The sequence below is a fragment of the Stenella coeruleoalba genome (genome assembly GCF_951394435.1).
Source record: "Stenella coeruleoalba genome assembly, chromosome: 15".
NCBI classification, from domain to species: Eukaryota; Metazoa; Chordata; class Mammalia; order Artiodactyla; family Delphinidae; genus Stenella; species Stenella coeruleoalba.
This window is the reverse complement of record NC_137161.1, coordinates 52,032,764-52,048,435: the sequence shown is the minus strand read 5'-3', so window position 1 is coordinate 52,048,435 and position 15,672 is coordinate 52,032,764. Positions and strand designations below refer to the sequence as shown.

At 43.1% G+C, this 15,672-nt stretch overlaps 1 protein-coding gene across 7 annotated transcripts in view; it reads right to left on the bottom strand.

The window, feature by feature from the left end:
* The window catches only part of CLUAP1 (clusterin associated protein 1), a 46,448-nt gene that overhangs the window by 5,341 nt on the left and 25,435 nt on the right, over window positions 1–15,672 (bottom strand). For 3 of the 7 annotated variants that reach the window (XM_079944320.1, XM_079944325.1, XM_079944321.1), the window contains 4 exons: window positions 15,474–15,551; window positions 4,847–4,954; window positions 2,313–2,368; window positions 1,975–2,031 (listed from right to left, as the gene is read on the bottom strand). In XM_079944320.1, coding sequence (XP_079800446.1) covers window positions 1,975–2,031; window positions 2,313–2,368; window positions 4,847–4,954; window positions 15,474–15,551 — 299 coding nt within the window. Of the gene's footprint in view, window positions 1–1,974; window positions 2,032–2,312; window positions 2,369–4,844; window positions 4,955–15,473; window positions 15,552–15,672 lie in introns of all 7 variants that reach the window. The other 4 variants (XM_079944322.1, XM_079944323.1, XM_079944326.1 and 1 more) reach the window with 4 other exon arrangements.

Below are 15,672 nucleotides of genomic sequence, written 5' to 3'. Positions count from 1 at the left end.
TCTCTTCCCTTTCTACTCTCTCTCCCCAAGCAATCACATCTATCCTCATGGTGGTCTTTGGGTGGCTCCCCCAAATTCAACCTCCAGCTCAGACCTGACCCTTGAAGTCCTCAACACCAGCATGTGGACATCTAGCAGGCAGCTCGCACTGAGAATGTCCAAAACCAGACTCTTGATCTGCTCTCAAGTCCCTGCCTCAGGTCTGCCCCCCTCAGGAAATGAAAACTATGCTTTCAGCCAATTAAGCCACAACCAGGGCATTTCTCTCTTTCTCTAACACTTCATGTTCAATTAACAAAACCTAATGGTTCTCACCTTAGAAACATCCAGAACCTGACCACTTCTCACCAGTCTGCTGCTACCGCCACCCTCACTCTGAACTAGACCCCTGCAAATGCCCCCAACCTGGTTCCTCTGAAACTCAGGTCACCTCTCCTGGGTCTCCAGCACCTCCCCGCTGCACTCAGAGAGCACAAGACCTCCTCACATCCTGCAAAGCTGTGCGTGGCCCCTGCTGCCTCTCCTGCTGCTCCTGCTGCCTCTCCTGCTGCTCCTGCCCCAGTTCACTCACTCCCAGTCACGCTGTCGCCTCCGGCCCTCGAATTCAGGAACCATGTTTCCTAGGCCTCACTGCCCTACTGCAGCATCACCTTCCTCCTGCCACTCAGCCCCCTGCCCAATGTCACCTAATCAGAGACCTTCCCTGACCAATCAGAAGGCATCGACCTCCTCCCTCATCCCTGTCACTCTGTCCCCTAAACCTGCTTTATTTTTCTTATCACCATGACCCCTGATGTATCTGCTTGATGACCGTTGGAATGTAAGCCTCAAGAAGGCAGGGGCTTTGTTCTGTTCACTGCTGTATTCCCCTAACCCCTAACAGTGCTTGGTACGTAACAGGCACTCAACAAGGACCTGGCAAGTGAATGAGTGAACAAGTGAAGGACAAGCCCAGGGGGATGTGTGGAAACAGCCTCCTTGAGATAAAAAAGGGGCAACAGGCACAGAGGAGATTTTAAGCTACAAATAAGGCATTTACTCAGAAAAGTAGAAAGCTATACAAATGATCAAGCAAATCATAAGAAAAGAGGCCAGTGTCATGAGTTTCCACACCAGACTTTCCCTAATTCTGTCTCAGATGGGTAAGATGGATGGATAGAAGCTATTTAGCCATCCATTCCCTACTTTGTTAAAAAAATTTTGGAGGTAGTCTCTCTGCTTCTCTACAGACTGTCTTCTATGAATTCAAGGCCCTATCTTCTCTGTGCATCTTGCCCAGCAAATCTGAGTGACCTCTCCCCTCCTGTGAATTTCTCTAAAAGTATTCACCATTGGTACCTAATAAATGGAACTGTTTGTACAAGAATATCAGCCCACGCTATGTGCATGCACTAGTGCCGTGCTCCAAACACACATGGCATTCAGCCTGATGGGAAGTCTGTGATCTCCATCAGTCCAGTCACCTTTGCCTCTTGGGCCTCACAGCCCTGCCAGGGACTCAACAAAGAAGGCAAGCCCAGATCGATGGACAGTGCGGCCCCAATAACTGGACCCCAGCAAGGATGCCTTGGTTCCCCATTCCATTGGTTTCCCAGTTACTTATCCACTCAACAGTGCTCAAGGCATCAGCAACGTGATGTCACACTCCGGGCCCTGGTCTCAAGAGAGCCTGCCTTTCAGGTTCCCTCCCCAGAATGGAGCTGAAGAAAAGCCTGGTCTTGATCCCAGCCCTCAGCAGAATCCCTTCTCTTCTAGGTTACAGTTCAGGGGCCTGATAACCTTCCTTGTCTCTTGGCTCAGTGTTCACCCCGCCTCCTCATTAGCACAGGGACCTCTAGGTAACTTCACCACTCACTGTGGAACCCATGTGAGTGGCTTCTTGCCCCAGACACAAGGCATCACTCCTGGGGAAGGCTCTCTGCTGACCGTAAGTGGCTCACACACACACAAATGGAGGTGAAAAAGAAAACCAACCTGTTTCTTGGAGCTGGAAGTCTTGCATTTACCTAAGAGAGCTGGTGCTGCTTCCATCTTTGGAAAGCGAGAATGGAAAGAACAATGAGAAGAAAAAAAAAAAGTAGGGCAAGCACGTTCATTTGAAAAGAAAAGAAATGAGCCAACAATTAGCAAAGAAGAGAGTCTAGCTCCTTGGGAGGTCGAACTCTGCCACAAACCCAACAAAGGGCCGGGCTGAGAAGCAGCACCTCGCGCTAAACTGGTCAGATACACTTAGCTTCTCGGCCAAACTAGCCTACGAGGCTGGCCCAAGACGGCCAAGACCAGGACAGCTCAGGGAGCTGGTCGGGACTCACATCGTCGTCCGAGTCTCCACCTTGCATTGTGCCCACAACGCGTTTGCTGGGTCGGCCTGAGGAGAACAAAAGCATGAAGAGAGTATGAAAACCTTGTAGGATACAGGACAGGAAACGGCCTTCAAGATCTGCTTTCCTTTAGAAAACTGGGAAAAAGAAGAATCACATTAAAAAACTGACTTAAGAAAAAAAAAAAAAAAACGGACTTAAGTAGGTACTTTCCTGGTGGTCCAGTGGTTAAGGTTCCACGCTCCCAGTGCAGGGGGCCTGGGTTCAATCCCTGGTCAGGGAACTAGATCCCACATGCATGCCAAAACTAAAGATCCTGCATGCCACAAATAAAGATCCCATACGAGGCAACGATGATCCCACGTGCTGCAACTAAGACCCGGCACAGCCAAATACATAAAACAAGTAAATAAATACTTAAAAAAAATAAAAACAAAAAACTGACTTAAGTAGCATCCAGCTAATCAGAACTGTGATAGTAATAGATTTTCTGCATTTCCACTTTGAAAAAGAGGAAAAGGGCATTAAAATATAAGCACAAATCATAAATCAGAAAAATAAATATGCATCCTGTAAATATTTTAGGTAAAAATCACTGAATCCCATTATTAGTATACATGCAATAGAATAGATGTGCTCTCTGTTGAAAAAAGAAATATATTCTCCTTTTATGGGCCAGTGTCACTTGTACTTGAATCTATGTCTGAGCTCCAAACAGTAAAAAAAATTTAAGTATCACATTAATTTATCCTTCAAAACACCATCATTATCTAAGTGATTCTCCCCTCCTCCTCTGGAAGTCAATGTTTTCTAGATGAGACTTCTGCAAAAACTCAAGAGCCATCCTTGCTGGGTGAAGGCAGAGAGCTGCACATACCCGAAGGCTGAAAAACAGCCACCGGTGACGCCAGGGCCAGGCCTCAGAAGAAAGGCAGCGAAGGCAGCTCAGAGGAGCTCATTCAGGGCAGGCCTGGAGATGGCCATCAAGAGCTGTTTATGGACACGCTCCCTTGGTCAGATAAAATGCAACTCTTGTGTTGTCTGAAGAATTTATTTGTAGTTTTTGGAAACGAACCCTGTGATTTTACTTCTGCAGGCTGAGTGGTCAGCAGGAGAATTTAGGAAACCAGTGCCCTTACTATGTTCTATTGAGCCAATTCCATACCTTTTTAGAGCCTTGGCCCCCATCTGCAGAATGGGAGTCATAACCTCTAACCTCTATTTATATCATGAAGCTCTTAAAAAATAAAAGGAAGAGAAAGGAATCAGAGCATCTAATTATCCTATAAAAAAATGAAATGTAATAAATAAAAATAGCTGAGCCTATAAGAGAAAGCAGTTAATATAGAAGTTAATATAAAACAATAAAGATGATTTACGACTTAGAAGTATTATATACATAAAAATGCAATTTTGTTCCAAAAATTAACAGGTAGTAGAAATGCTTTATAGGCAAATATAGGGCAATTTAGTATCTATCAAAATAACAATTTATATAACCTTTGACCTAAGAATTCCATTTTTAATGATGCAACCTAAAAAAACACTTGCACATATGCGGAAAGATGTACATACAAAGGAAAGAGTGGAAATACTTAAATATATGTCAATATGGAATGCCCAAATAAATTATGGGTACAGCCACAGGATGGAATACTATGCAGCTGTCAGAAAGAATGAAGCAGATTTATATTTTACTGACATGGAAAAGGTTCCAGTATATTTAATAATAATTTTAAAAAGCAAGTACAGAACCACACACAATCTGGTCCCATTTAGGTTAAAAAATGTTTCAGGTGATCTTTGTGTCCACATCTGAGTGTGTGTGTGTGTGCGCACTCACGAGCACACACTTGTAAATGTGTGGAAAGGTAATTTGGAAGGACACACTCCAAGCCACTGGCCATGATCCCTGTAGGTGAGGGTGTGGGACATGAGGAAGACCCCAGGGGAGCACCTACATTTGCTCCACTTATGTTATTGCTTGAATCTTTTGCAGTAAGAAGGTAGAAACTAGAAGAACCTTTTTTTTTTTTTTTGGCCACACCTCACAGCATGGGGGACCTTAGTTCCTTGGCCAGGGATCAAACCTGTGCCCCCTGCAGTGGGAGCACACAGTCCTAACTACTGGACCGCCAGGGAATTCCCAGAAGAACGTTTTTTTTAACAGCACAGATGCTCATGTAAGTCCCTTATTTGTGCATTAATTCTCTGACCATAAGGGATGTAACCACTGAGAGCAGTTTGGACCCACAACGGGCAGAATTCAGCTGATCAGCAGAGGCAGTGTGTTATGTGGCCTCTGTGAGAAGTACCAAACCATAAATAAGACTGGTTATTCTTGGGGCGAAAGGTAAGAGTATTAGCAGCAAAGATGACCACTGACCAGTTTAAGAGCCAAATCCTGATGAAAAACAGGGCAGTGTGCTTATGGGCCTCGAAACCAAGCAGCCCTGACCCAATCCCGGCCGCCATTTCCTGTGACAGGGCATGGGGCGGAGGGCAAGCAAGAGCCACTGTGGTACCTTGCAAGAGCGCCTCCATGGCTGTCCGTGGCTTGGACAGCCGTCTCTCTTCTAGTTCACTGTCGGATTCATCGTCCTCCTGGATGTCAATGTCGGAGTCATCATTACCTGGCAGCGACACAAGTAGGCAAAACAAAAGGGCAGCTCCGTCATTGCCTCTAAAACAGCTTCTGTCCAGTAAGGCTCTTGTCAAAAGCCATCTGTGCTTCTGAGCCTTTCTTTTGATGCATTTGATTTTACAAGGCTCTTGGGAGTTGCCTGTAGATACTTAGTGAAGAGTTAATGCAAACAACCATAGGCTAGTTTTTTTATAAACAATTTTCCAAAGCAAGAAAAAAGTGGGTCAGTTATATCAGTTAGAAACATTATTCCAGTATGTAAAACTAAAAATTTGACTAGCCAGCTGTCAAGGTAGCTGGGAGTTCTTCGTTAGTTGGGGGGAAAAAACCATTCTCTGTTCAGTCTTAGGCCATGTTACCAGAACTCAAGCTCCTTGAAGATAACACGAGGGAAGTGGAGCCCACTGAAATGGTCAGCAACTGCACCAGAACAAGCCTGGAGGCAAGAGGGAGATGGGTCAGGAAGGGCCTGTTTGGGCTGCCTGGGAAAGATAGCTACCTGGTGACTGGCAACGAAAATTGGTGCTCGTGATATTCCTTACTGGAGAAAACTCATTATAAAGGTAAAGAAAGGTCATTCTCAGTGCAATGGGCTTTTACATTAATTTCTTAAATACTCCTCTGGAGTCTTGTGCAGGTTGAACATTTCCTAATGTAAACCTACAAAAGGAGAGTTTCCACAGTGGGGAGAAAAAACTTTCACTGCCCAGCCCAACTGCTCTGTGCCCAGAGAGTGACAGAGGTTTTAGAAGGATGGAACTGGAAGAATGCAGTTGCTGTTCTCATCACTGACTCTTAAGACAGTTTGGAAGTAGAGTTAATTGTTCATCTACAAAAGTGCTTTGCATAACTCCTGCTGTAAGAGAGTAATGAAATGGCAGCTGCATCTAGCTGGGCACTGAGGGAAAGTTTCCTGCTTCCTTTAGCCCTGGAGAGAAGAGCTGTACTCTACAGCACGAAGGGGCAAAGCTGGGAGCTGGAGAAAGTGTCAATAAGGGCATCCTGTAAGGACTTCAGTACAATCAAGCTGACAACTACCACCTTATAAAAGCTGTTACAGAGAATGTGATTAGATATTAACACAAATTAATGACCACAAAGTGAAATCACTCTTCAGATTAGTTTTTTTACTTCCTCCAGGAAAATTATGACATTAAATCCTCACCCCATGCAATATAAAGCAAATGATATCATGAATTTTAAACCAACATTAATACAGGTACCTTGGGCTCAGTACGATTTCTTCTGACAAGTCACAGCAATAGACTGAGGACCAAGCATGTAAACTAAAGTTAATACACGATGACACCGAAATCACCGAGTTGTCAGTGACACGTTAAAATGAGGATGGCCAACTAGGGTGCCGGGATGATTCAAAAGGAAAATAATAGACTTTCCAAAAAGTAGTGCTGGGACAAATGGACAGCCACACACAAAAGAATGAGCTAATATACAAGAATTAACTCAAAATGGGTCAGAGACCTAAATGTAAGAGTTAAAACTATAAAACTCCTAGAAGGAAAACAGAGGGGTAAACCTTGGTGACCTTGAATTCAGCAGTTTCTTAAATATGACACTAAAAGCACAAGCAACAAAGAAAAAAACTGATAAACTGTACTTCATTAAAACTTTGTACAGCAAAGGACAGCATCAAGAAAGTGAAAAGACAGTCCAGAGAATGACAGAAAATATTTGCAAATCAGAAATCATATATAAGGGTCTAGTATCTAGAATATATAAGTCAACAATAAAAGGAAAACCCAATTTAAAAATCTGCAAAGGGCTTGAATAGATCTCTCCAAAGAAGATATACAGACAGCCAATAAGCAGATGAAAAGATGCGCCATTTCATCGGCTATCAGAGAAATTCAAATCAAAACCACAATGAAGGGCTTCCCTGGTGGTGCAGTGGTTGAGAGTCCGCCTGTCAATGCAGGGGACACGGGTTCGTGCCCCAGTCCGGGAGGATCCCACGTGCCGCGGAACGGCTGGGCCCGGGGGCCATGGCCGCTGGGCCTGCGCGTCCGGAGCCTGTGCTCCGCAACGGGAGAGGCCCGCGAACCACCAAAAAAAAAAAAACAAACAAAAAAAACAATGAAATATACTTCATACACACTTAAACTTAAACTTTGTAAGTTTCTCCTTTTAGATCAACACTGTCCAATAGAAATATGCCAGCCCCAGATGCAATTTAAAATTTTCTACTAACTACATTAAAGCAAAAACAGGTGAATTAATTTTAATAATGTTTTATTTAACCCAATATATCTAAAATGTCATTTTAATAAGTAACCAATAGGAGACTGGTTCAAGTTGGCAGAGTAGAAGGATGTGCTCTCACTCCCTCCTGCAAGATCACTGGAATCACAACTAACTGCTGAACAATCATCAACAGGAAGACACAGGAACTCACCAAAAAAGATACCCCACATCCAAAGACAAAGGAAAAGCCACAGTGAGATGGCAGGAGGGATGCAATCAAAATAAAATCAGGGGCTTCCCCGGCAGCACAGTGGTTAGGAACCCACCTGCCAAGGCAGGGGACACGGGTTCAAGTCCTGGTGTGGGAAGATTCCACATGCTGTGGAGCAACTAAGCCCATGCGCCACAACTACTGAGCCTGCGCTGTAGAGCCCGCGAGCCACAAATGCTGAGCCCGTGCACCTAGAGCCTGTGCTCCGCGACAAGAGAGGCCACTGCAATGAGAAACCCGCGCACCACAATGAAGAGTAGCTCCCCGCTCACCGCAACTAGAGAGAGCCCGTGTGCAGCAACGAACACCCAATGGAGCCAAAAATAAAGATAAATACACAAAATAAAATCAAATCCCATAATTGCTGGGTGGCTGACTCACAGACTGGAGAACACGGATACCACAGAAGTCCACCCACTGGAGTGAAGGTTCTGAGCCCCACGTCAGGCTTCCCAACCTATGAGTACAGCAACGGGAGGAGGAATTCCCAGAGATTCAGACTTTGAAGGCAAGCGAGATTTCATTGCAGGACTTCGACAGGACTGGGGGAAACAGAGACTCCACTCTTAGAGGGCACACACAAAGTAGTGTGCACATCGGGACCCAGGGGAAGGAGCAGTGACCCCATAAGAGACTGAACCAGACCTACCTGCTACTGTTGGAGGGTCTCCTGCAGAGGCGGGGGGTGGCTGTGTCTCTCCGTGAGGACAAGGACACTGGCAGCAGAAGTTCTGGGAAGTACTCCTTGGTGTGAGCCCTCCCAGAGTCCAACATTAGCCCCACCAAAGAGCCCAGGTAGGCTCCAGGGTCGGGGCGCCTCAGGCCAAACAACCAACAGGGAGGGAACCCAGCCCCACCCATCAGCACACAAGTTTTACTGAGCTCTGCCTACCAGAGCAACAGCCAGCTCTACCCACCACCAGTCCCTCCCATCAGGAAACTTGCACAAGCCTCTGAGATAGCCTCATCCACCAGAGGGCAGACAGCAGAAGCAAGAACTACAGCCCTGCAGCCTGTGGAACAAAAACCACATTCACAGAAAGACAGACAAGATGAAAAGGCAGAGGGCTATGTACCAGATGAAGGAACAAGACAAAACCCCAGAAAAACAACTAAATGAAGTAGAGATAGGCAACCTTCCAGAAAAAGAATTCAGAATAATGACAGTATGATCCAGGACCGTGGAAACAGAAGGGAGGCAAAGACTGAGAAGATGCAAGAAATGTTTAACAAAGACCTAGAAGAATTAAAGAACAAACAAACAGAGATGAAAAATACAATAATTGAAATGAAAACTACACTAGAAGGAATCAATAGCAGAATAACTGAGGCAGAAGAACGGATAAGTGACCTGAAGACAGAATGGTGGAATTCACTGCTGCAGAACAGAATAAAGAAAAAAGAATGAAAAGAAATGAAGACAGCCTAAGAGACCTCTGCGACAATATTAAATGCAACAATATTCGCATTATAGGGGTCCCAGAAGGAGAAGAGAGAGAGAAAGGACCAGAGAAAATATTTAAAGAGATTATAGTCGAAAACTTCCCTAACATGGGAAAGGAAATAGCCACCCAAGTCTAGGAAGCAAAGAGATTCCCATACAGGATAAACCCAAGGAGAAACACGCTGAGACACATAGCAATCAAATTGGCAAAAATTAAAGACACAGAAAAATTATTGAAAGCAGCAAGGAAAAAACTACAAATAACATACAAGGGAACTCCCATAAGGTTAACAGCTGATTTCTCAGCAGAAGCACTACAAGCCAGAAAGGAGTGGCATGACATATTTAAAGTGATGAAAGGGAAGAACCTACAACCAAGATTACTCTACCCAGCAAGGATCTCATTCAGATTCGATGGAGAAATCAAAAGCTTTACAGACAACCAAAAGCTAAGAGAATTCAGCACCACCAAACCAGCTCTACAACAAACGCTAAAGAAACTTCTCTAAGTGGGAAACACAAGAGAAGAAAAGGACCTACTAAAACAAACCCAAAGCAATTAAGAAAATGGTCATAGGAACATACATATCAATAATTACCTTAAAAGTGAATGGATTAAATGCTCCAACCCAAAGACACAGGCTTGCTGAATGGATACAAAAAAAAGACCCAAATATATGCTGTCTACAAAAGACCCACTTCAGACCTAGGGACACATACAGACTGAAAGTGAGGGGATGGAAAAAGATATTCCATGCAAATGGATATCAAAAGAAAGCTGGAGTAGCAATACTCATATCAGGTAAAATAAACTTTAAAATAAAGAATGTTACAAGAAACCAGGAAGGACACTACGTAATGATCAAGGGATCAATCCAAGAAGAAGATATAACAATTATAAATATATATGCACATAACATAGGAGCACCTCAATACATAAGGCAACTGCTAACAGCTATAAAACAGGAAATCGACAGTAACACAACAGTAGTGGGGGACTTTAACATCTCACTTACACCAATGGACAGATCATCCAGACAGAAAATTAATAAGGAAACACCAGCTTTAAATGACACAATAGACCAGATAGATAGGACATTCCATCCAAAAGCAGCAGATTATACTTTCTTCTCAAGGGTGCACGGAACATTCTCCAGGATAGATCACATCTTGGGTCACAAACCAAGCCTCAGAAAATTTAAGAAAATTGAAATAATATCAAGCATCTTTTCTGACCACAACGCTATGAGATTAGAAATGAATCACAGGGAGAGAAAGTAAAAAACACAACACATGGAGGTTAAACAATACGTTACTAAATAACCAAGAGATCACTGAAGAAATCAAAGAGGAAGTTGAAAAATACCTAGAGACAAATGACAAGGAAAACACGACAATCCAAAACCTATGGTATGCAGCAAAAGCAGTTCTAAGAGGAAAGTTTATAGTAATACAATCCTACCTCAAGAAACAGCAAACATCTCAAATAAACAATCTAACCTTACACCTAAAGGAACTAGAGAAAGAAGAACAAACAAAACCCAAAGTTAGTAGAAGGAAAGAAATCATAAAGATCAGAGCAGAAATAAATGAGAAAGAAACAAAGAAAACAATAGCAAAGATCAATAAAACTAAAAGCTGGTCCTTTGAGAAGATAAACAAAATTGATAAACCATTAGCCAGACTCATTAAGAAAAAGAGGGAGAGGACTCAAATCAATAAAATTAGATATGAAAAAGGAGAAGTTACGACACCACAGAAATACAAAGCATCCTAAGAGACTACTACAAGCAACTCCACGCCTATAAAATGGATAACCTGGAAGAAATGGACAAATTCTTAAAAAGGTATAACCTTCCAAGACCGAACCAGGAAGAAATAGAAAATATGAACAGACCAATCACAAGTAACGAAATTGAAACTGTGATTAAAAATCTTCCAACAAACAAAAGCCCTGGACCAGGGCTTCCCTAGTGGCGCAGTGATTGAGAGTTCGCCTGCCGATGCAGGGGACACGGGTTCGTGCCCCGGTCTGGGAAGATCCCACATGCCACGGAGGGGCTGGGCCCGTGAGCCAGGGCCGCTGAGGCTGCGCGTCCGGAGCCTGTGCTCCACAATGGGAGAGGCCACCACAGTTAGAGGCCCGCGTATCGCAAAAAAAAAAAAAAAGCCCTGGACCAGATGGCTTCAGAGGTGAATTCTATCAAACATTTAGAGAAGAGCTAACACCCATCTTTCTCAAACTCTTCCAAAAAACTGCAGAGGAAGAAACACTCCCAAACTCATTCTATGAGGCCACCATCACCCTGATACCAAAACCAGACAAAGATACTACAAAAAAAGAAAATTACAGACCAATATCACTCATGAATATAGATGCAAAAATCCTCAACAAAATACTAGCAAGCAGAATCCAAGAACACACTGAAAGGATCATACACTGTGGTCAAGTGGGATTTATCCCAGGGATGCAAGGATTCTTCAATATATGCAAATCAATCAATGCGATACACCATATTAACAAACTGAGAAGAAAAACCATATGATCATCTCAATAGATGCAGAAAAAGCTTTTGACAAAATTCAACACCCATTTATGATAAAAACTCTCCAGAAAGTGGGCATAGAGGGAACCTACCTCAACATAATAAAGGCCATACACAACAAACCCACAGCAAACATCATTTCAATAGTGAAAACTGAAAGCAATTCCTCTAAGATCAGGAACAAGAAGACAAGGATGTCCACTCTCACCACTATTATTCAACATAGTTTTGGAAGTCCTAGCCACGGCAATCAGAGAAGAAAAAGAAATAAAAGGAATACAAATTGGAAAAGAGGAAGTAAAACTGTCACTGTTTCCAGATGACAATATACTATACATAGAGAATCCTAAAGATGCTACCAGAAAACTACTGGAGCTAATCAATGAATTTGGTAAAGTTGCAGGATACAAAATTAATACACAGAAATCTTTTGCATTCCTATACAATAATGATGAAAAATCTGAAAGAGAAATTAAGGAAACACTCCCATTTACCACTGCAACAAAAAGAATAAAATACCTAGGAATAAACCTACCTAGGGAGACGAAACACCTGTATGCAGAAAACTGTAAGACACTGATGAAAGAAATTAAAGATGATACCAACAGATGGAGAGATATACCATGTTCTTGGATTGGAAAAATCAATATTGTGAAAATGACTATACTACCCAAAGCAATCTACAGATTCAATGCAATCCCTATCAAATTACCAATGGCATTTTTTATAGAACTGGAACAAAATACCTTAAAATTTGTAATGGAGACACAAAAGACCCCGAATAGCCAAGGCAGTCTTGAGGGAAAAAAACAGAGCTGGAGGAATCAGACGCCCTGACTTCAGACTATACTACAAAGCTACAGTAATCAAGACAATATGGTACTGGCACAAAAACAGAAATATAGATCAATGGAACTGGACAGAAAGCCCAGAGATAAACCCACACACCTATGGTCAACTAATCTATGACAAAGGAGGCAAGGATATACAATGGAGAAAAGACAGTCTCTTCAATAAGTGGTGCTGGGAAAACTGGACAGCTACATGTAAAAGAATGAAATTAGAACACTCCCTAACACCATACACAAAAATAAACTCAAAAAGGATTAGAGACCTAAATGTAAGACCAGAGACTATAAAACTCTTAGAGGAAAACATAGGAAGAACACTCTTTGACATAAATCACGGCAAGATCTTTTTTGATCCACCTCCTAGAGTGATGGAAATAAAAACAAAAATAAACAAGTGGGACCTAATGAAACTTAAAAGCTTTTGCACAGGAAAGGAAACTACAAACAAGATGAAAAGACAACCCTCAGAATGGGAGAAAATATTTGCAAATGAATCAACGGACAAAGGATTAATCTCCAAAATATATAAACAGCTCATGCAGCTCAATATTAAAGAAACAAATAACACAATCCAAAAATGGGCATAAGACCTAAATAGACATTTCTCCAAAGAAGACATACAGATGGCCAAGAAGCACGTGAAAAGCTGCTCAACATCACTAATTATTAGAGAAATGCAAATCAAAACTACAATGAGGTATCACCTCACACCAGTTAGATTGGGCATCATCAGAAAATCTACAAACAACAAACGCTGGAGGGGGTGTGGAGAAAAGGGAACCCTCTTGCACTGTTGGTGGGAATGTAAATTGATACAGCCACTATGGAGAACAGTATGGAGGGGTTCCTTAAAAAACTAAAAATGGAATTAGCATATGACCCAGCATTCCCACTACCGGGCATATACCCAGAGAAAACCATAATTCAAAAGGACACATGCACCCCAATGTTCATTGCAGCACTATTTACAATAGCCAGGACATGGAAGCAACCTAAATGCCCATAGACAGACGAATGGTTAAAGAAGATGTGGTACATATATACAATGGAATATTACTCAGCCATGAAAAGGAACGAAATTGAGTCATTTGTAGAGACGTGGATGGATCTAGAGACTGTCATACAGAGTGAATATATATGGAACCTAGAAAAGTGGTGCAGATGAACCAGTTTGCAGGGCAGAAATTGAGACACAGATGTAGAGAACAAACGTATGGACACCAAGGGGGGAACGTGGCGGGTGGGAGGGGTGGTGGTGTGATGAACTGGGATATTGGGATTGACATATGTACACTAATATGTATAAAATGGATAACTAATAAGAACCTGCTGTATAAAAATAAAATAAAATTCAAAAAAAAGTAACCAATTTAGAAAAGTATTAATGAGTAATTTTACTCTACTTTTATAGTAAGTCTTCAAAATCTGGTGTATATTCTCCACAAACAGCATATCTCGATTCGGACTAGCCACGTTTCAAGTGCTCCAAGAACACCAGCTCATGGCCAGGTACCGATGGTGCAGTTCTAGACGTGGAGATCCCTGAGCGCCTTTGCCATCACTGTGCACTGGCACAACACCCGTCACACAGTAGGCACATGGTAAATGTGCATGACATGCATGAACATCTTCTCTCCACTACACCACAAAAATGGAACCACAGCAAGGTTACTCAGTTGCTTTCTAGAAATTCCTGGGTCATTTTATAAATTCAGAGGATTCTTTAAGTTCCTAATGCTACAGTGCTTGAATCCTACCGAGGATACAGTTATAAATTTACCCCCAGCAACGAGGTTTAAAAGGATGGTGGGAAGATGAAGAGTCGCCCTTGACTTTTATTACAGGGCATCCCAACAGAGCACTTTGTCTTTTTAATCTCTGGGGCCTATGGCACTCTCCCATCTCTAATTACTCAAACTTTCTCTTCCTCAAACCTCTTACTCCAAATCCCAAAGCGAAATCTGAGATGACTTTACCTCCTGCTTAACAGAGAAGACAGTCTCCATCAAATGTGAACCCCTGGGCTTCCCTGGTGGCGCAGCGGTTGGGGGTCCGCCTGCCGATGCAGGGGACGCGGGTTCGTGCCCCGGTCCGGGAGGATCCCGCGTGCCGCGGAGCGGCTGGGCCCGTGGGCCGTGGCCGCTGGGCCTGTGCGTCCGGAGCCTGTGCTCCGCAACGGGAGAGGCCACAACAGTGAGAGGCCCACATACCAAAAAAAAAAAAAAAATGTGAACCCCTCAAGCACACGGCCCACCTTCCAGCTCATCTCATCTGCCTCAGCTCCAGCCCTATGTGTTCATACTTTTCCTCACTCAGCAAAACTCACTGAGTTTCTCACAGAAAGGCTGGGACTTTCCCCATCTGATAGCTCCCTTCTCCCCAGCTCTACTGATTTAGCCTTTGTTTAAACAGCATCTCCTGGTGAGGTCTACCCTGACTCCTCTTTAAAACTGCAATTCTATTACACCTTCCCTATGCCCCTTACCTGCTCCTCGTTTTCCCCCATGGCATTTTTCACCTTCCACAAACAGCTTGCTTATTGTTTGTCCCCCAGCATGTCATTAGCACATCAAATCGTTTAAGGCAAGGATCCCTGTCTGCTGTCCACTGGTATGTCCTTAGCACCCAGAACAGATACTCAATAATGCTTTGCTGGGTTGAATCAGCTACCTGCAGAGTGGCCTGAACAAGATGCTCTCTTCCAGCTTTTGGATTTTGCTAATTCTTGCCCCGATTCACATCTATGTACTATTAGATTTTTCTGTTCAGAGGAGTCTTTCACAGATGGGAGAAAAGTTCAGAAGGTCTTCCTTTATATCTCTCCTCCTTTATATCCCAATACTCTGGGCAATGTTCCCACATGTGCAGAAAAGCAAAGCAGCACAGGGCATCTTAAGAAGCTTAGGATAAATAGAACTGAGAATGGTCCTTTGTAAATATTTTCCTAACTTCTTTGCTCAAAAATTACTAAATTAAGCGCTTTCCTTCATTAAGTTTATTTAAACCGGAACTTATTTTTCCAAAAAAACTAAATCACACATACTCATGAGAATCTCTGTCCTTCATGAGATCCCAAACCTATGGATCACAAAATTAAAGTAGGAGTTCAGAAGAATACAGCCAGATCACTGAGAAAGGTCTTAATGTGCTGGTCCAGGGCAGAGCAGGATGCAGCCAACCAACCGGGCTCTTACCTGTGCTGGGCCTCTCGGAAGAGGATAAACTCCATGCAGGCTTATCATTTAGGGCTGCTTCAGGCACTCCTGGCCAACCTGGAACCATAAAGGTGAGGGGCTGCTTTTGCTAGAGAGGCCCTTGGAATTTTCTAAACTTGCCCCTAGAGAATTTCACAGCAGTCCCTACTCTTCTTCCAGAGTTTCCTGACATTCAGGA